Below are 22,338 nucleotides of genomic sequence, written 5' to 3' on the forward strand. Positions count from 1 at the left end.
GGCTAGCTCGGCCCATTAGAATGTGTGTAGGTGGCATCTCTGTGGACTTGGCCCTGGGAGAGCACACACTGAATGCCACTGGGCCTACTGAGGTTGAGAGAGGCATCCCCAAGCCTCTCTCCCAGCCCAGGGTCTCTCCCCAACTGCACTGACTCAGTCATTTTTGGATGAAGTTCCCTGGCTGTTTCCCTCCTATCAAAGCTGAACTTGCCTTTCTCACCCAGCTATGCACTGTTCTGATTTGGCCGGAAGCTCTGGGAAATTCCAGAAATCAGGAAGCATAATGTACAATAACGTGTCCTTCGAGAAACCTAGACTGATGTTATAGGTTCTCCCATGAGCTCTCTGCTTTCTTCCAATGAGGTGGACTAGTAAAGGATACTGCTTTGAGGTGCGCTTGCCAAGATCTTCCAATAAAGATGCCCATGATAATAACAACAACAATACTGATGCTATTGATCATGTTTTTGTTAATTGCATGCATTATCTCATTTAATTCTTCCAACAATCCTGAGATACTCTTGTCATTTCCACTTTGGACCCTGGAAAGATCAATGAACTCTGTCCCGATCACATAACAGTAGAGTTGTGGAGCCAATATTCAAATCCAGGAAACTGTCACACCAGACCCTATATTTTTTATCATTACACAAAGCTGCCTCTTACAGGATTGCCTTTGGCAGACATCGGCTGTCCAACTTCCCTGCCGTCCAGAGGTGGAGGTGAATCATACGTGTTAGTGGTAGACTCAGCCCTGCCTGGCTTCGATGTGGCAGGGACCCAGGTGTTTGCCTCGCTGTCAAAGCAACAGCGTCACCCGACCCTCCTCTGGTCCCAGGAACAGAGAAAGCTCAGCACGGACAGGAGGACGGTAGTAGAGGCTAGAGAGAAGAGAGGGCAATCGTGGCTCAACGCCTTCCAAGGTCCAGGCTTGGCCGATGAGTCTAAGTGTTGCCAAAAGCCGCCCTGACTGTTGGATTGGCTGATTGGGATTTTTCAGAACACCCTGAAGAACCAAGAGTCCAGATCTGCTCCTTGAGAAAAGCTCATCTTTTGCCTGTTTGGAGCAGACAATGAGTCTCTGAGGGCACATGTGGCAGGAGGAGTGAAAGATGGAGGGAGAGAGAAGAGACAGGAGGGTGGGAAGCCATCTCCCTTACGGTACCTGCTCTCCTGGACTATCCTGGGTGCTGCCTAATACCGATTTCCTTCATCTCCCTGCGGACCGTTTAAATTAAAGCTCATAACCATTGTGTGGGCATATAATGAAAACAACTGATGCTGCACTGATTAGTCCATTACTCTCAACTGTTAGAAAACATAATGACCTCACAAGGGGCCTTATTCACTGACGTATAGCAGTCGGGCTCTCATCTGACACCTCAAATTAGCAGCCAAAGCAATAACAGCTGGGGTTTTTGTCTCAATATTTGTACCCGACTCTAAAGTGATTTGGCACTGGGTGAGCGTTATTTTTAAACACAGAGCTCTCACCGCCAAGTAACATTTTAAATGGTCTCCAGGTGTCATGTAAAAACCTACAGAAATAAATAAAAACAATCAGCTGCCAATTGGGGCCTCTGATAATATGGATTCCTTAACAAAAGGGCTTGTCTTTGGTTCTGCCTTCATTATACATTCATATTATGACAGGCAGAAACTCATCTCCATCCACCCAGCGGAGCCTCAGTGTTAAAAAAAAAAAAAAAAAAAAAAAAAAGATGCCTGCAAAATAAATGTAAAAAGTGGAAGGGCAAAAGAGAAAGATGAATCTTCAAATCCCACCATTGCTCAGTCAGACGCTTGCGGTGTAAGTATTCGTGATGCTCCAGTGTTTTTGGTTCCTGGATTCTGAAGAACGCCTTAACTCATTTACTGAGATCATAACAGATACTGCCTAGTGGTGATGCAGTATGATTCAACTGCCTCCCAATGACCAACTGAATTGTAAAATGTACCTTAAACGACAACATGAATGAGATGGCCTCAGTCTCCTAATTCTATTTCATCATCTGTAAACTGGGAGCCTGGACAATCAATCTTGTCTACTATATTATTTAGAAACCAGGCATTTTCCAGTGTGCAAGATGTCTGCTGGGGGTGAAAGAATGACCTCCAACTTACATAACTGGACAGGTGAGTTTGTAGTTGAGACGGAGAGAAACAGACAATTCCACCTCAGCTGCCTTTGAGCCAGGAAGAGAGGAAGAAGGGGAAAGTTCTTAAATACCCACGAACGTGTACACTAAGAGGCGGCAGAGAGCACATCTGTTTTATGCCCCGCTGTGTAGGCAGGACCTAGCTCTGTGTTTGGCACAAAGGATGACTCAATAAATATTTACTGAAGGAACGGATGAGTTTCCAAATGCGAAGGGTCATGCTTTTGGCATCTTTCGATAAAAAATAAATTTCCACTCTAAACAGCCCTCTGGGCTGATCTGGGAGTACAAAGTCAATTGCCTACAGGAGCGAGGCTTGACATCTGAGGAAGGGAACTGTGCGTAAACACAACTCTACCTACTCGGGACCATCGCTTCTCGTTTCAAAGGTCTGCTGCTACGCCGGAACGTGGGTGCAGTGCCGCCAGCTTTCTCCTTTTGTTGAAGAGAAAGCCAGACATCTAGAATTTTTATGTGAAATCACCTTGTTCCTCCATATTGGTGACTAAATCGCCTTAAGGAGCTAAAGTCACAAAGGAAACATACCCAGGGGCTGGATTTGGCTTGCGGAAGCCAGTTTTCAGTCTCTGAACCAAGCGGATTACTTTAACAATCTGAATCAAATATACATATTTAACATCTATATAGCACATATGGGCTATATAAATAAATAAATCATCAAAGTATTTTAATGGCATTGTGGTGCTGTGTGGTTAAAGCCTTCTTCCCATACTGCATCTCCTGAAGGGCAGGCTCTGGCTAAGGCACGCTCCAGGAAACTACTATTCAAACCGACTACCTTTAAACGGTTGAAAATTTATATTCAATGCTTCCCCCACCCCCCCATCATTACTCGGGGACAAAGAGCCCTGAAGAAGAGTCTGTTTATAGGGTAAAACTGTGTTCCGCCAGGCCTGTGTGCTCTTGTCTAGTTTATGTTCGCTACTCATCAGCTCTGTGGCTAAACACATAAGTTGTTTCTCGTGGACGGTTTGGAACTTAGCCACTTCAGAGCTGTTAGCAGAAAAAACTGCACAGGGTGCAGGAAGGAGGCTCTGCTCTTGGGCTGAGATGTCAGAGGGAACTTGTTTTTACCTGCTGATGTTTGTAAGGGAAGGACTCTCTCAGGGAACTGGGTATAGTTTACACTTCGGGCTATGTAGGCTCAAAGATGGGGTCCCTGGTGCTTACTCATGGGGCCTCGGGTCACCCCTGCTAGCTGGGATCAATGATGCAGAATTTGATCTCTTCCCAGACTGCCCTCTGACTGGGGTACCGGTATCCCCCAAGCAGTGGCCTCAGGACTGGAAGCTTCTAGAAAGGGAGGGTGTGTTCCCCATGTTGAAGGTAAAATGTTCCCTCTGGTAAAATGCTGGAGATTAAGGGATGTTGAGATGGATAGGACATAGAGGCTGGCTCCACTAATTTTTGTTTCCTGCCTGCTAATATAGGGAAAGGTTAGATGGCAATATACAGCATTAGATAACAGTCAATAGACCCATTTTCTGGCCTGGTTCTTCCGTGAAATTTTCCTATAGCTGTGGGCAAGTCACTTAACCTTTCTGGGGAGTTTCTTTCTCTTCAAATGAAGTGGTGGGACCAGTTGACCTCCAGGGTCTTCCCCCGGAGCCTGCAGTTCCACTCTCCAATTTCACTAGGGCTGATGTTGGCTCTAAAATGGCATTTCTGGAAATAGGAATAGTTTTCCAGAAGGCGGTGGAAGGGATTGTGGATGCCCAGATCTATCTAGGTCTGCATAAAGACAGGACACCTGACCAAACTCTGAAAGTTGCAACCAGCCCCCGCTGTGCAGCATTTGAAAATAGTTGCGCGGGTCGGCTCTTTTTCTTTCTCTCTTTATGCAGACACCAGGCTCAGCTTCTGCGGGGTTAATGGGCTTGCTTCCCTAACTGCCTGCTGCATCTTCCGCTTATGTATGGAGAAGGGATGGGTCTAGACATGGGAGCGATTTTCCTACCTAGTTGACTTTGTGGAAGTCATTTGCAGAGCTGAGAGAAGTGAATAATTGGGATCCAGAAACTAATTCACTCAGAGAGGGTTTTGCTTTGATGGGAGATGGTTTTAATAAGCCTACTCCTGGGCTTCAGTGAAAATAGGTCTTTTGGGGGTATAAGATCCAGATGTTTAAATTAAGAGACAGAAAGGGCAGAGTGGGGGGTGGTGGTGAGGGGTGTGGCAGGTATTTCAAAGTATCTAGCTTCAGAAAATATACCGTTTAATCACTGTGCTTATTAATGGATGTGAAATGGCTCCAGGGGTTTGGAGCAGGGCAGGCAGGAGAGCGGGCCTGGTGGGAGCTATGGAGATTTGCAGAGGGCATGCCCTGTCCAAATGCAGTCCTTGCCCCTCAGCTCTAAACCTGCACTATCCGATAAGGCAGCCACAAGCTACGTGTGGCAATTTAAATTCATTTCAAGTAAAATTAAATAAAGCTAAACATTTAGTTTCTTAGTTGCACTAGCCACCTTTCCATGTGCTCAAGAGTCACGTGTGGCTAGTGGCTATCATACTGGACAGCTCAGATATGAAACATTTCCTTCATCAAAGAGAGTCCTTTAGTGCAGGGGTCCCCAACCCCCGGGCCGCGGAACGGTACCCAGCCTCAGCCTGGTAGAAACCGGACCGCACAGCAGGAGGTGAGCGGAGGCAGACAAGCGAGGGAAGCCTCATCTGCAGCTCCCCATCACTCCCCATCACTCGCATTACGGCCTGAACCATCCCCTGCCCACCCCCTACTCCCTTGCGTGGAAAAATTGTCTTCCACGAAACCGGTCCCTGGTGCCAAAAAGGTTGGGGACCGCTGCTTTAGTGGACAATGTTGCTCAGGAGCACCATAGCCACATGTCAACCCAGGGTTGCCACAGCTTCTAAATATTCAAGGGAAGTTGAAATCATATACTTTTCTATAAAATTACCCAGGAGTTAAGTGTTGGGAATGAATTCTAATTTTTTTAAACACTGGAAAGACCAAAAAATTAAAAAACAGAAAGAAACCTCACATTGGCAGGTTTCATTCAATCAATGGATAAAATAGAGCTGATAGCTGGGGTCCTCAAAAGAGAATGGGCTCTCTACAGCTTTTCTACAGTGAGTCCAAATATGGCCTTGGAGAAATAGAACCATTATTCCCTTCATCCCTCCTCCTCACCATCCCTTACTCGTGTGCGCCTTCAAAGATAAGAAGCGAAAGCTCAGGGAAAGGTAAAAACGATGCTCTGATTCGCCCCAGCTCTGTGTCTCTATGTCTTCCCCATGCTCTCCTCCCCTCCATAAAGCCAAGTGACAGGAGGGATCAACTTCCTAGGATCTTGGCTTTCAGGACCCAGTTCTGTAGAGTAATGGACTCTCGGCCATAGGTAAGCCAAGGCATCCTATATTCCACACCCTGGGTGGAAGTGGCAGCATCAGTCATAGGCAGGTTTGACTCGTCAAGGGCATTCACGAGCTGATAAGGGGCAAGATACAAAAGGTGCTCACACACTGGTCACCAAAGCCACTGCTGGCAGCTGGGGCATGGAGAAAGGGTAGTGTCTGACCATCGGCATAGGAGCGCCTTTTCAAATCAGCATAGAAGCTCTGTTTTGGGAGTGGACTGACCCCTGAATGCATCTGGCAGCTCTGAGGCATTTCCTCACCAGCCACATGCTCCTGAGAGAAAACCCTCTGGAATCTTTTTTTTCAAAGATGCAAAGGTATTTTTCCATTTTGTTTTAGGTGGGACAAAGCAAACCAAAAGGCTGCCCCCAAACCTAGTTTGTCAGGCCAGAATTTCAGCCCAGAGACCTAGTGGCTGTAGTCTACGGCCCCTGGGGACAGCAAGACTGTGACCTGATTCCACCTAAGTGCTGCCCATAGGAGATGCTGACAGCGGGAGTCTTACTGATTCAAGACCCTCTGTTGGTGAAGAACGATTCAATGATCTTCACCATATCCTCTCAATTCAGGAATGAAGAGCAATACATTTTCGATTCAGAAACTAAACTAGCCTTTAGTGAACAGGAAAATGAAATAAAATGGAAACCACTAGAACCCCCCCCCCCCCAGATTCTAGTTACTTGGACTATTAAAGGGCTGCTTATTTAAATGGAAAAGATTATTTTACATTTCAAAGAAATGTTCACTTTTTCCTTAAGCTGATGTTCTCAAAACCAAGTTCATCATTTTAAGAGCTTGACTATGATCCAGCTCCGAGTCTGGGTGACCATGAAGGAGGGGTGTGCATTTATGGGAAACCCAGTTCCCTTCCTAGTACTTTGAGGGTCGAATGGAAGTTAACTATGTTTTCCACAAAGTACAACTTTAATCCTAATTGCCTCAACAAATCACAATTTGCAGCACAGTACCCAAAAAATTATATTCTGGAGATATTTTAAGACTTTCATTAAGCAATGACAGTTCTATATTCAAAGCTATGTCAGGATTAAACGCCCTGATTCGGAAGGCTGTTGAAACAAATAAAATGTTTGCGTCTCCCAGAGAAACCCAGGTGAAACATTTTGTAAATAAATGAAAATGAATCTTGTCTCTGTTAGAAAACACCAATTTTCATTGTGGCTATAATTTTGTTCATTCTTAAAAAGAAAAAGAAAAAAGAAAAAAAATCACCACTTAGCTAAAGGGATAAGAAACCAAAGGTAATGTGAGAAATGCTTCAGTAAAATACGACATTGTTCAACATCTGAAATAATTCTGGGACAACCACAATCTTAGTTCTGTTCAGGGCCACGTGAAAACAGAGAATCTAGAGACTGGGGAAGGGTAAGCTTCAAATTCAGTTCATTACAACTGGCCCTCTGTATCCACGGGAGCCGCATTCCGGATTTATCCAACAGCGGACTGATCCGCGGGGATCTGGGATCCGCAGGATACGGCACCAGAGGATGCAGAGAGCCGACCGGTAATTTCAGCTCAATTTGGTTCCATGAACTTTAACTGACCACCTACTATGTGCCAGGTTTCTGCAAGGCAGTGAACAGTATAGGAGTATTCTCTGACTTTGATTTTTATGAGCGTCCTGATGGGGCATCTGTTAGACATACGACTGAGGTATCTCCTTTAATCCCCATAACTAGCCTAAGAAGTGGTATGAATGTTTCTCTTTTGCAAGGGGATGAACCCCAAACCATTCAGTTTGGTGAAGCTGGTTTGGCACCCACTGCTAAGGGAGGACTGTAAACTCCAGCAGCTCAGCCTTTGCCTCCTGCCATGTCTGGGGCAGTCTCATGGAACGGGATGTGATGCTGGTTAAGCTGACGTCATAGGTTTAGATCTGAGTACCCTAGGCGGCAACTTTTCAAAAAAGAAAGTCTGTGGTTCCTGAATTATTCTGGGCATTTACTACAGTGAATAATCTCACTAATGCATATAATTGTTTCTCTAGGATGTACTTTTTAATTTTAATTTTTTTTGGTAGCAGAGCAGTTAAGTGCAGGGGATTTGATACTGGAAGAGTAATCCCCTTCTTGTACTTATCCGTGTCACCCTGAGCAAGTTATTCAACTTCTCTAAGCTTCAGTTTCCTCACTGGTAAAATGAGGAAATTACCAGGATCTACTTCGTAAGGGTGTAGAACGGGGTTATGTGAAATACTGCATTCTGATATCTTATCACAGGGCCTGGAAGATAGAAGATGCTAAAACATGCGGGCTATAACAATAATTATAATATTTATAATAACTATACTAATAATTGGTATGATATCATTGCATTATATATCAACACATTATTATTATTTGTTAATCAGAGCATCTGGTTCCATACCCAGAGGAAGGTCATTTGAAGTGGAGGACACGCCACTACTTGCATTAAGCACTGGGTTTTCTGAACTGGACCAACCATGTCTATAAATGTCCCAACGCCCAGTACCCAGCACCCTGCAGCTGGGACAACCACCCTGTACTAGGAGAGTGAGCACACCCTGATCTGGGTATCAGGACTGGTGTCAATCTCTTTTCACTGCCTTCTTATATCAAAACAGGACTTTCTTTTACATTCACTTTCTGTATCTACAAGTAGGGCTCAGGGTCAGGCCATGTCATACTTGCCCAGAGGTGGTTCAAGTAGAACTCTGCTACAAGTCTGGTTAATTCCCATCACTGCTTTAACTCGACTCTCTTTTCTCTAAACGTGGACTCAAAGGGAGCTCATTACCCAGGCTGATGCTGGGGTCTAGGGAGCAAGAAACAGGGTGGGAGGTATTTGTCTCTTGCTTCTCATCATGTGAATAAACCCAATTACAATTGTTTTAGAATCAAACGGAATTTGGAGGCGAGCTCAACTCCTGAGAAGAACTTCCCAGAAGATGAGACATGAGACATCATGTCTCATGGGCACCTGATGGCTTCTGAGGTACCCCTGTCCAGTCTGGGAGTCTTCGACTCCCCATCACTTAGCTCTGTCTGTGCTTGTCTATTCAACAGTTCTGGTAAAGCTCTCGCCTTTAGAGTCTGATCTGCCAGAGGACCTGCTCATTTAACGCTTTACTGTCCCTGGTATCTGGCACTATGGTGACACACAGTGCATCCTTGCTTCTTGGCTGGATTAAAGCAGGGGCTGCGTGGGCTGGCAGGTCACTGAAATGGGGGAAGGTCGGTGAGAAAGTGAAGTCTACATACCCCATCTACGGAGGGTATGTGCTTTTCAGTCACAGCTCACCGTTGCAATGCAGAAATGCAGCTCAGGGTTGCCAATGTTTCTGATTCACCAAAGTCCAAAGCTGGAATTCTGGACTTTTACAAAAAATAGCATCAATTTGCAATCTGAAATGCTAATTTAAAATGGTAAAAAAACACTCCACGGGATTAAAAAAAACCCTCATCTGTGGCCACAATGTAGTCTGTGATCTAGTTTGCAACCTCTGGTTTCGAGGGAGCTGAAAGCAGAATCTTTGTTTGATTCTGTCATGGACTAAAGTTTGCCCTCCCCCAACCTGCTAAATAATATAAAACATTTAATGATGAGGTTGGAAAGGACAAGTGTGCTTAGGATCCCCAGTCTTACCAGGGGATTTCTTCTAAACAGCCTAACTGCCTGCAGATGCCCACTGTGGGCAAAGAACATGGGATCAGGGGTCCGGAGACCCAGGTCCTAGTCTTTTGTTACCGCTAACTTGCTGTCGCCCTTGTCTAGTCTCCTAGCCAGGGCTAGGACTAGGGTGAAGGAAGCGGGGTGCCCTGGGTACAAAATGTTAGGAGGCGGGCCCCACTCTAGTCCCGACCCTGCTCTCAACCTCTCTGTGCCTTATCTCAACAATAAGAGGTCATCCTGGAGACAGCTAAGGTCCTTCCAGAACCAGCCTATGATGATGTCACTGAACTTCCAAAATTGGTAAGTGACATAAATGGGAGTGAGGCTTTCAAAACAGCACTCTTGGGTTATCTGCAGACCTGTCGCATCTATGTGAAATTTGGCCAGTACTAGTGATTTATCAAGGGCAGACCACTCACGGAAAGCGCTTTCAGGGTGTGTTCCTGACATCTTTAGCCTGGCATTTTTGGCAGCATATCTACTGAACTTCTGATTTGCTACAAGTAGTCAGGAGACAATGTCTGAGAATCTCTTCTCTTCTCCTGCAATACTGTTGAAACAAAATTAAATAGTTTATTAACTGGGTTGTCTCATTTTTGTTTCATTTGTCCATACTCTTAATTTTTTTTCCATTAAACATTTTTCCGACCCAAGATGGCATGTCGGGGAGAGAGGAGCCTGGTAAAACTGGTGACATGCCTGGCTCTCCTCTACCTAGCTGGCGGGGGCTAGAAACCCAGGGCTCCGAATCCCTCCACAGATGATTCCTGACCAGCCAGGGAAACGCAGTCTTGGCATATTTGACCATGGTTTAAACACGCCTTACTCAGAGAAAACCTAGTACGCGAACCGCCAAATGTACAGATCAAGCAGGAATGAATGGTCCATGATTTGTGTAACAGAAGGGCGTCTGACTCACAGAAAGCGAGGTCCCTCAGTTAAGAACCTTAAGCTCCATACAGAAAGTTGGGGCTGTATTTTAGGGAGGTCTGGAGAACGGAGCACCGGGGAGTACCAAAATCAATTGGTGACGTCCAGAAGTAAGAATAAGTCATCGTTGGGACTAGAATGTACGTCAGTGAAAAAGCAGGATGATTTTCTTTCCCCTGTGAGTCTGATTTACCTTCAACTTTGTGGGGAGCCATCCCTGGGTGAAGGGAATGACAATTTTACAAGCTGTGGGAGGCTCTGGCGTTCTCCTCGGCAGGACCGCGAGTCACTGATAGCTTGCCTAGACCAGCTCTTGGGGCCAGTTCACACCGCCCTGCAGCACATGTTGGCCATGCTTCAGAGCAGCCAACATCACGAGAGCCTTAGCAACACAGATCAGAAAGGCAGCTTGGTAGAAGGGTTAATTACACAGGCTCCGTGGCTTGCTAGTTAAGCAGTTACTTGGCTTCTCTGAAATGGGTATCTCTCTGTAAAAGGAGGGAGACACTAACAGTTTCATGGAGGGGTTGTGAGGATGCAAAGAGGTAACGATGTAAAAGTACTGCTTTTGGTGTTGGGTACTAGTAACTGCACAACAAATGCCAGCTGTTATCACTTGCTTCGCCCGTACTATGCTTTCCTCCTCACTCCCTTTTCTGGCTACCTGAAAAGGGGAGGGTGGTGGCTCTCTTCCTTTGTCTACCATACTCTGTGCTGGACATCTGCCATTGGGCATGAGTCAAAAATGAGGTTGAGGTGGGCAGATTTCACAGTCTTTCCCAATGTTGCACAGTTCCTACTGCTAGGGGTTCCCGCCCAGACTCACCCCCTAGGTTCAGTGCAACCAACCTCAGACTGGATGGAAAGAGGTTTTATAGCATTTCCATCCACAGAAAGGATGGAATAACAGGGTGATCCCATGTGAAATATTTTCACTAGTAGTTTTTTGTCCCTAAACTTAAGTTAATTTTGAGAGAGCTTTCCATGAGGTAATCAGGAGTCTTTCCTTATTTTGTACTTCATGCTGCCTAGTGTCAGAGAGAAAACACACCTGAAATACTATATTTTGTCTTCTTGACTTGCAGACTTTAAAAGCTTGAGATACTTCGACACGACCTTTGTGCGGACAGAGTGTTTTGAATTCCCTCCCGCCCCCCGTCTCTGTCTCTCTCTCTGAAGAATTTATTAAGTTAATGTATGATGCCCTCACTTAGTTCCTATTTATTATTTCATTGTCAAGTTTCTTTATGGTGCCTAAGTTGTGATTACAGAGAAGTATTATAAAATGTCAATGCGTAGATGAGACTTGGAAGGTCTGGGGGTAGGGCGGGGAGGTTCTTTAAATGGAGATGTCAGCTCCAGCCAATTTCAGAATGGCTCACCATGAAGACGGATGGTTCCAAAGCTGTGTGCCTCTGCTGGAAATTAAAAACCCATGGAATACCTGATTATGATTAATTTTCAGTGCTTAGCCATGTGAAGCCAAATGAGAGTGTCTTTAAAACAAAGCTATTGATCTAGCTTTGTTTGGAATTGAGAAGATAAACTAATCAGATCCTGGGGGCACTTTATAATGATGGGCAAAGAGAACTTTTTTTTTCCATCCTGGGTTTTTAAGCTTCAAGTTTGAGAGACCTGGTGTATCTGGATAAAATATAAATATATATTTTGATAGCAAATATCAGGGTAGAGAGGGGCAATCCAATTCTGTCCCGGACAGGAGTCTGGTGGAGATGAGGGCATGGTGGGGAGAAAGTTAGGGAAGTGGAGGGGACATCATTTAGAGATCCCCTCCTATGTCGTATATAGGGCATCTCCTCTTAAAGTTAAAGAAGCAGACTCAGAGAGGTGGAGTAGCTTGGCCAAAGTGCCACCACATTCGGGATTCCACACCCAGGCGTGTCTGACTGTACAGCCCTTCCCTCTCCCCGCAGACAGCCTTCCTGGTGAGGCGAGATGACACCACTCCGAGTCGAGAGAACTAACATGTGGGCTGTCAGGTGGTCACAGCTGTTTTGTGGCAGCTGGTGACTTCCATTTCCTGGTCTCTTCCCAGGGAATTTTCTCATCCTTCTCAAGAAGAAGGTGATATGCTCCTAGCAGCCCTTTCTACAGAGGCTTTTTTTTTGCAGGCAGGGAAAATCGAGCCTACCCTTCTCAGCTCCAGCCTCTTGCTACGAGGAGTCCTGGGTTACTAAATTTGGGCTGGCATCCTCTCCCTAGCAGACACGCATTTGGTGTTGGTTCCGGGGTCAGAGTTTGGGTGAGGAGAGACCATCCATCTTAGGAATGACAACCTGACCTCTCTGGCTGTGGGTCCTGCCTTTTCTGTACCGGGAATTCTCGGTTTTCATCTGATTTCCAGCAGCTTGCAGCATCAGCATCCTCTCTGATTTCCCGTGATTCCTCTTGGAATCACCTTCCTCTCACACAACGTGAAGAGGACGTCTCCAACCCACTGCTACTGTCTGCGGGGCCAGGTGAAAAGGATGGTGGAAGGAGGACCTTCCCTTATGGACAAAGGGACATTTTAATGTACCTGTTCTTTCATTTGTTCGACATTTATTCATTCTTCTGGAAGTCAGAGATATGTAACCTGGTGACTACGTAATTTATTTATTTATTTAATTTTCAGGGGGATGCTCAACACATCCTATGCTTATCATTCTGGCTAGAACTGTAGCATCAGAATTATTTTTAGAAGCAAGCAGTTACAGAACTTGGAAAGGGGAAGTCACCCCCGAGATAAAGCAACCGTCCCCTTCATTTTTCAAATGAGAAGCTGAGGGTCCAAACACAGAAGGGACTTGCCCAAGGTCACACAGCTAACTGAGGGGCTGAGTCGGGACTGAACCGCACGTCTCCCGAAGCAAGTTCTGCTAGGCTGTATTGCCTTCCTCTCCAGGTTTCCCCAAATCAGGGACGGCTGGAAGTGTAGTTGGGGCATAGGGGAGAACAATCAAAATGTTTTCTTACACAATTCAATTTTAGTTTGAATGACCCCAGGATGCCTCCTAGCCGACTTTCCCCCTGGAAATCAGGTGTCCTTAGCTGGACCCATCTGAAAATCCAGAACACAGAAGGGCAGCTACACATTTTTCCTAGACAAGGTGTGCAGGGTGGTCTTCTGGGGAGGGGTCCATCTCCTCTCATCTTCCCCCTAGCCCTTGTCACTTTAAGGTTACTGCTTAAAGTTTGGATTTAATCCTGAGATGTGATCCCAAGTGCAACAGCAATGACTGGACTTTACCAGGCTGTTTGGCATTCCCCCTGGTCCTGTGCTAAAGTCCCTTTCTGATTCTGGGTAATTCCAGCCGACCCCCTGGTGCTACCCCTTTCTCATCTCCCAGACCTGTAACCTGCCTCTCCGTAAGTAAGCCCACACTCAGACGCTCCCTGATTGCTCTGGCAGGCGCTGGGGGTCTACTCCAGCCCATCTGTTTAACCCAGCAACAAATACCGTGGGAGCATCGGGGGAGCAAGGACTCAACTGAGACTTAATTAGCAGTAACCCCAGTTTGTGGGAGGAGAGAAATCCCACTTTGCTGCCTGCAAACACTTTGGCCAAGGTGAGCCGGAGGGATCTCCCGGTTCCCAATTTTAATAGCACTGCAGCAGAAGACACAGAAATGCATCCACACGGACCCCCCAGGCACACACACTCCCCCTCTCTCCTCCTCACCCGGACACACACACGCACGCACACGCACACAAGGCAGCGATCGCAAAATCAACTCACAGGATCTCTAAATCACGCAGCGCTCGGAAGGCTCCATCTTCAATGCAGCTGATGCGGTTGTTGTCTAGTTGCCTGTGGAAAAGCAAGGGAAGAGCATGAAGGCTGAGTGGGGGCCGTGCTGAGGAGCTGGGCAGTCTGGGCCGGGTGTGCCTGGTCCCCCGAGCGCCTGCCCCTCCACCCTCGCCGGCTCTGCTCGTCCCCGCCAGGAGCTCGTGCAGAGCCAGCCTGTCTGCCACGCTGCTGTCTCTCCTCTCTGACTGTCTGAGGGAACTACACAGACGAGCGCACCAAAGGCTGTCAGGTCTCAGTAAATATTAATTGCGCATTTTTTTTTTTTTAGGCAGAAGGGAGTAATTTCATTACATTAGGGCATCCAATCCATTACGAGCTCTTACCGTCATGTCACTGAAACAATTTCATTAAGCTAAAGGCCTGTAAATCATTGGAGGTCACTGCTCTGCCCTCCGTGACCTCCCAGAATGCTTTTTTTTTCCCCTCTCTCCCTCTCCCTGTCTCCCTTTTACTGGAAGTTGCGGTCTTCTGCTCTGACACAGTGCTAAATCTCAAGGCTTTATCTGCCCAAGAGCAGCGAGGGTGCATGGGGAATATACCAATTCCAAATTAGACTCAACTAATCTAATTTTATAGTCTTTTTATTATTCTAAGCACCAAATGTCTGTGGTGGTTTGATGCCTCCGTGCTTTGTTATGGGGCCCATCTGGTAGGTCATTCTATTGAAGTATTTTCTGACTAAATACAGATTCCCTCAAACTGCACCAAGCATCATCAACATTAAAGAAATTCATGGATGGAAGCGTTCCGGATGGGGGAAAAAAAGACTATCATTATTGCCTTAAAGATATACCACTTAAATTTAAATTGGGGAGAATTAAATGCACCTATTTCAGGACTTTTTTTTTCTTATGTCCCTTTCGATCTTATGAGCACGGAAATCATGTCTTTTAAAAAGATGCCTTGACTAATATACATTCCAGCTGGGGACTGAGGTTATTCTAGTTGAAGGATAACAAATAGATTCCACTATCTCAAATGCCTGACGTGTAAGTCAGAAGATTTACCATGACCACACCCCAACTTAAATATCATCTATTTTATATATATATATATATATATATATAATTTAATTAAAAAAAGAGATGTTATACAGAAAATGGTTATTATCACCAGGCTGTCTTATATTTTGTGTGCGGAACACACACAAAATATAATTTATGCTGGGGGCCAGGAGAAAAGTGTGACTGGAAAAAAATATTGTAAAGCGATTATACTCCGATAAAAAAAAAGAAAAAAAATAAGAAAGAGAGAAAGAAGTGTGACTGTGTTGAAAAACTCCCTCCTAGACTCTTTTTTCTTTCTTTTGTCTCAGACAAAATCAGCCCCTCTCAGGTGGAGGGTTCTCCTGATGCTGGAATTTTCACTTGAAACTTGTGCTAATCTATTCCAAGACAACTCGCTGCAGAAGATATGTCAAAGCTGCCTTTGGTAGCCCTCTTGGAGCATTTTATATTCTGCTGAAGGAAGGTGGAATTACAATTAAAATCCTATTATCACTGAAAAAATATATAGATGCAGGATTGCGTAAATACGCAGGAGTGAAACACGTAGAATCAGAGTGATGGAGCGCATCACAGCAGATGGGCTCTGCCGCGGTCTCATGCGGAACGGAATCATCTCAAAAGACGCTCCCGATACAACACACTAGGTGTTTAGGATTACAGAATAGGCAGGAAATGGGTATCTCAAGAAGCAGAAGCACTCCGTAGGTTGACAAATTCTACATCTAGCGTTCAAAGTCCTTGCTGACGCCAACTCACACGGGATCTCAGAGTAGTTCCTGCTACCCTGAATTCTTCCCTTAACGAGAGTTGACTGAGTGGCCTTTCTGTAGAGCTCCTGTAAGCGTTGGGGCCGCTGATTCCCCGCAAAGGTTCTGTTAAGGCAGCCTGCTACCACTGCCCAACTTCTAGATTTATCAACGTTTAAGTGCCAATGAATCAACAACCCTTGCTCCACGCCAAGGCCACCGAACCTTACCAAGCAGAAATGCAGTAGAGCTGGCTTTTGGCGCCAAGAAATTGTTCATTGAACATGCTGAATTCGGCAAAAACGGTACCATCCGCCTAAGTAGAAAAGTACCTAAATCATCCAATTGGGAAGTCTGGGGTAGTGCGTAGAGATGGCAGTCTGTGGTGCACCTGCTTTTGTGCAGACATTTTAGAGAGGTCCTGGCTATTAGAATATTATTTATTTGCCAGATTTGTGAAGTGTTTTCCATTCCTTTTCTTTATGAGTGCACCAGAAACCAAACAGGATACTCTAAATTCACAGACTTTTACATGAAAAGTATGTAACTTGCAGGGGAGAAGAAACTCACAGAAAGAAGAGAAAAAATCAAGTGGTAGAAAGAAATTAAAAAGGGTAGGGGGGGAAGGAGATGTGCAAAAGATTTTAAAAAATCCACTAGTCAGTCTCCCATCAGGGTCCTGCCACTCAGGATACAGAGCAGTGGGGACAGAGTCTCTGAAAGGACTCTGCTCATTTTAAGGCTAAAAGCAGAGATCTCTAGTACGTTATCAATTACGTGATGTTTAAATAGTTTCAGGGGGTGGCACAAGTCGACACCTAGTTCTTCATGAATAATGGGGAAAACCAAGCTTTAATATAAGCATCTCTGTGGGTGTATTTTATAGAGTATTTTGGAACACATGAAATGTATCAAATTTTAAAATATTTATGCTGAAGTGTGCTTTTCTAGAAGACATTTATTATAACCAAGATTGTCTCCTTTCATTCGAGCCACAGATAAACAGTATCCCCGCCTTGGTGGTCAGAGTCCTTCCCAAGACGCATCATTCATTACAGAAGTCTACAGGGGTAAAGGCCTGCGAGGGTCCTGTCAGGAGACGAAAACCCGAGTTACTTCACTTCCCAGCTATTACATCTCCACGGCACTGAGCATCAGAGTATTCGTGAAATGCTCATTAATTGTCTGCAATCAATTCTGATACTGCCTGCAAATAATCTAGGTCCCTAAAACAAAGTAAAAACACACGTGGGTCCGACAAGTTTTCGTTTTCTTTCAAAATTACATCTCAGACACACACAAGTTAGTCCTGAAGCACAGGAGAGGGGAGGTGAAATCAAAGCAAACCCAGCATCTTTCTGTGGGTGTTGGGAGAGAAGTGAAATAGGCACATAGAGAACATTCCAGAGCTAAGGCCAAAGCATTTGTCTTAGCAGTTTGCTTCTGGGGGTGGATGGAGGCTGCCGATGTATGCTCTAAGCTCTCAAGTCAAAGGTCGATACTGGGCCTTTGAAAAGACTCATGCAAAGATCCGCTTAAAAACAAATCAAAAAAGCCCACTGCCGGCTCCACACACGGTTACTCAGGAGGCAGGTGCAAAAGGAACTTCGGAAACGGGAGCACTCAGAACTCAGCCATCTGAAAGTGCCTGGTAGCCCTCTTTCTATTTTTCCTTGGCAGTAAGAAGTGTGTTTTGTACTGCTACTGAATCTTTTCTTCTTGCCCCACGAAATAACCTACCCCCATGCCTTGCCTAGCGCCAGGGACTTCACAGCTGGTCACGTATGGCTGCAGAATGAGTCCTTCTAGAGCAAGTGTGACAGGGCTGGGCTCAAAATGTATGGAAGAAAGCTCTAAGCCACGAGCAACACTGTCCTGGCTGTGGCCCTATGGCCCCGGCACTAACAATAATGACAGAGCATTCCCTTCACGAGCACATGGGGGGCCGCCTTTCTGCCACACAGATCTCTGCGAGCCAGCATTTGGGAAGGTTGCTTGGAAGAAAGGGAGATTTCCATGGGCGCAGAGTGAAGGTGGGGAGCAGGAAGGCAGTGGATGGAGGAAAGGTTGGCTGTTTATTTTTTGGAGGCGACTTTTATTGTCCTCTTACTTTATACAGAATACTCAATGTGATTTACACTCTCCTGCCTGTGAATAAGGCGAGAAGCCCCCAAACGTTCATGATATTAAATTAACTGCTCTCATTTCCCTGGGCAGCTCAGATTTCGGCAAACAATGTGAGTGCTAAAAGGATACCAGAGTCCATTTAGAAAGGAATCCTCCAACAAGAACTAAATACAGACTCCCCGAGAGGAGCTTTCTGACTACTGTATTTTCATACTCTGAGAATATAAACAAGTCAGAAAGGAAAGTCAGCGTGAGGGAGGACTTAAAATAATCTCCGCAAACAGCGGACAGGGAGATAGTGCTTTTGTAAGAATTCCCATTTGTAAGCATAATATTATCACAATTCATCTCTTTCCATCACAATTTCAAATTTCATCATTGAAGCAGGATAGAAATATTTTTGCAGTTCAAAAATGAAAAGAAGCACATCTAAATCCTTAAAAAGGGGTTTAAAGAAAAACTGATTACAGTATCAAGAGGCATCTATCTATCTCCCAACCACCACCACACAACAAGAGAAGAAAGAAAATTGCATGATTTCAGTGATGCATTTGAGACTCCGTGAGGAATACCTCAAAAAGAGAAAGCTCCAGAAATAGGCTTTAGAGAGCTGGAAGAAAAGAAGAATTCCCAACTAGCTATCTAGATGCAAGGTCTACATACCAGGGTACACCTACCCAGATGCTCACTTCTCATCCTGATGTTCTGTGGGTCTCAAGCATCTCAGCCCATGGATCGGTAAACTTAGCCTCAGGGCACTGTCACTCTGGGCCCAAAATTCAGCTGCAGTGTTTTGCTATAGGACTGCAGCGACTCTAGCTGCAGTCCTCCTAATGCTAAATGGGGGAAGTAGCTAAAGCTCCGCACCCTTTGGAGTTAAGCAGTTTGCTAATTTCCGAGCAAAACGATCTACACAAAATGCGCAAAATAAGTGGAAGGGCTTCTGCATGAAATTCACAAGGGAAGCCTTACTAGAAATTCAAAGCAAGTCTATGGTCCCGGAATCCAACAATTAATGAACCTATAAGAGCAACTGAGTATTATTAGATGTTCACACTGATTAGGTACCGGGGTATAGAATGAAGTGTGAGAAATCCTTTGAAAATATTTGGATGGTTACCACCTGTGGTTTTATATCTCAGTTATCTTAAAAGGTATAAGAGAATTCTAAAAACGAAACTAATTTGAATTTGTTTTTGATGAAATAGATATGTTCCAACATAAACATATTCGAAGTGTATTTCTTTTTCTGCACCGAGGAGAAATAGAATGTTGCAACTATGAAAAAAACAAAAAACCAAAAACCTGGGAAAAAAAGAACTTGCTTTCTTAAAACAAGCCAGAAGACAAAACATGAAGTAGCCTTGACCTGCTATTCCATTTCTTCCTGTTAGCCAACTGTCCTTTAAGGAGAAAACAAGAAATCTAGTAGTGTTTCTGAAGGTTGCTTTATATGACAGTTTAACATTCTAAAAAAATCATTATTGAAGAACAAATTATAGAAGCATTTGTCTTCTGCTGGCTGGGGTCTTCAAAAGAAACAAAGTAAAGCTCAAGGTTATTTTAACTGGCAAAAGGAAAAAAAATCATGTTCAAAAGAAATGCATACACTTCATATAATTGAGTACTGGTCACGCTTTGTAGGCAAATCAAACACTTGATCCAAGCCACAGTCTGCTAATGAATTGTCACTATCGCTCATCATTAAGGAGCTACTGTAATTCCACATTAAAACATCTCAAATGAGCAAAAAGAGGTGAATCTATTATTTTGCACATTTTGTACACTTGCCCACCAGACCTAAGAACAACTGCATATAGATATGTTTACTGATCCATGAATTATTTATGTATCCACAAAGATTCTTGTCTATAGAACTGACAATTTTATGCCTATTTTTCCTACATAATAATTACATGTACTATCTCCCTATTATATGCATGTAAATGAAAACACATATTATAAGATAGGTAAAGATTCTTGTCTATAAAACTGACAACTTTATGCCTATTGTTCCTACATAATAATTACATGTACTATCTCCCTATTATACGCATGTAAATGAAAACACATATTATAAGATAGATAAAGAAAGTGATATTGATCTCTGAAATTTAACATGCCTGCATCAGTTATACTTACAGAGATATTTAGATAATTAAGTGATTGTTAGCATTCCCAAACTTCAACCAACCAAATCTACTTTGCAAAGGACAGAGTCCTAGGTTAACTAAGGTCTCTGATCAGAACATCCTGCCTAGAACTTAGTTAAAAATTGAAGCATGGATCTGTTTTACCAAGCATCGTTATGCATACTTTGCCACATGCCCAGCATAATACCTTTTATACAGTATATATCATACTGCTGTTTGACATATGCAACTTCTCAGCAGGAGAATAACTGCATCCACTCCAGTAGATGCTCCTGAAAGCCAGCTCTGCAATAATGCAAACACAGATGATGGATTAGCACCAAAGCGGCACGCCAGACTTTGGAGAATAAAGGCGTGTTTTACACATCACTGGGAAATATCAATAACTCCACTTCTGTGTTTATATAGTTTCCGGTTTGTCGGGGATTTGGCAAATGAATTTGTGCAGAAAAATGTGTGTGTGTGGGGGGGTGTTAGAAATCCCTGCAAATTAATTCAGCAGGAAGGACAGTTGTTGGGAAGAAGCTGAGCTCTCATTTATTCTGGACAAGTTTCAGAAACAAATATCTGGCTTTTCTAGATAAAACAACAACAACAAAAACCAAGCAAACAAAAAGCAAATCAAACGAAGATACCCCATATTCACAATGAGAGAATTTCTTTTCTCAGCAACTTTTAGACCAAGGGACCGAGGAAGTTTGGTTATTGTTTGCAAAATGTGCTCTCATGTTTTGAGGCATGCCTCAAATCCAGCCTTTCTTGTGTCAACCTGATATGAGGACCAAAGGACTTTATAGCTAGGATGTCCAACTTGCCAAGGTTGGCCCAGAACTTCCCCCGTTTTAGCACTGAAACTGCTGAGACCAATCCTGGGAAACTCTTCCGTCCCAGGTAAACCTGATGGTTTTGCACCTTAGTGTATAACTCTGTTGGAAACATTTATTCTCAGCACATCATCCCTTCACCAATGTCGCTAAACCTTAAAATGTCTGTTGATTCACAAACCTGGCTTTCAGTTATATCATCTCTAAAAAGCTCCTCACTGCAGCTACTGTAAAATGGGCTGTTGCTTTACAAACACACCTGCAACTGGACTGGTGGGGGCCTTCAAAGTGGCTGAAATGTTCTAATGTGATTCTTAACCTTCCTCATTGGGAATTAAAATTTCTTTGTAAGAGGCATCCTTGCTGATGTCATGAATACTCAGAGGCCAAACAAATAAAAGGCTGTCTCCATAGCAATGGGGGGTCGGTTTGTGGTTTCCCTAGTTACACTCTTGAGTGATAACCATCTGGGGTTCCTCCCTGGCAGAGGGGAGAGGGAGTGAGAAACTGGAAAGACGAAATGTGCTTTTGTTAACAAGCCTGAAAGTTATCTCCCATATCTCTGTGTTTTACTTCTTTTTCAATCAACCAGCACAAACTGTAGTGAGTTTCAACATTTTTTCACCCTCATGGGCATTTTGGAAATTTTTCCTTTGGACTCTAGGGGTAGATGATTCCAGCTGTGAGAATATGACCCATAAGCACAGCCGGAGAAGAGTATTTTTTCCGATACTGAAGTGGCTGCAGGCATCAGAGCCCAGGTGGGACACTGGTTTTCATTCAAATATGGGATGGTAAGCAGCACCACTCTGGTCTGAAGTCAAGGGTCTCTCCCAAACAGTAAGCCTGCATCACAGGAGGGCAGGGACAGCCTCCTAAGACCTTGAAAGATCTTTGTTTCCCTTTAAAGAAAACCCCATGGATCTCTCATGTAGAAATTTAAGACTTCCTTGAATTTAGCCACATTTCCAACTCTCAACATTTGCTACCCATTTTTTATAAAATGGAAGACGAGGGCTCCTGTAATTTCTGGCCATGTGATTGATGTGATTCACATCTGCCCCAGTGGGCCTGGAGGGCAGAACATGGGGTCAAAGAAGATTATTCTGGAGTCTTAAGGTTCTGGACTTGCTTGGGACTTGCCACTCCTTTCTTCTGTCCTATTTCTTTCTTTTGGAATGGGACCATCTGGCCTATACCTGTCCCACCATTGTGTTTTGGAAGCACACATATATTTGATTTCACAGGTTCACAGCTTTTGTCTCAGAATGAATCATAGCTCGAGTCCCACCCATATCTGATTTAGGTGATATTTAGATGAGACTTTGGACTTGAGACTTTTAAGTTGAGGCTGGACCGAGTGTGGGTCTATTGGGATGGAATGAACATATTTAGCATGTGAGAAGGACATGAATTTGGAAGGGATCAGGGGCAGAATACTATAGACTGAATGTCTGTGTCTTCCCCAAATTCATATGTTGAAGCCTATCCCCCTAAGTGAGCAGGTCATGAAGGCAGAGCCCTCATGAATGGG

At 44.4% G+C, this 22,338-nt stretch overlaps 1 protein-coding gene across 2 annotated transcripts in view; it reads right to left on the reverse strand.

Annotated features, from left to right (window-relative positions):
- Positions 1 to 22,338, reverse strand: part of SLIT3 (slit guidance ligand 3) — a 618,579-nt gene that overhangs the window by 163,810 nt on the left and 432,431 nt on the right. For both annotated transcript variants that reach the window (XM_059917657.1, XM_059917656.1), the window contains one exon: positions 13,876 to 13,947. In XM_059917657.1, coding sequence (XP_059773640.1) covers positions 13,876 to 13,947 — 72 coding nt within the window. The remainder of the gene's footprint in view (positions 1 to 13,875; positions 13,948 to 22,338) is intronic.

This window comes from Balaenoptera ricei, chromosome 3, assembly GCF_028023285.1.
Source record: "Balaenoptera ricei isolate mBalRic1 chromosome 3, mBalRic1.hap2, whole genome shotgun sequence".
Lineage (NCBI taxonomy): Eukaryota > Metazoa > Chordata > Mammalia > Artiodactyla > Balaenopteridae > Balaenoptera > Balaenoptera ricei.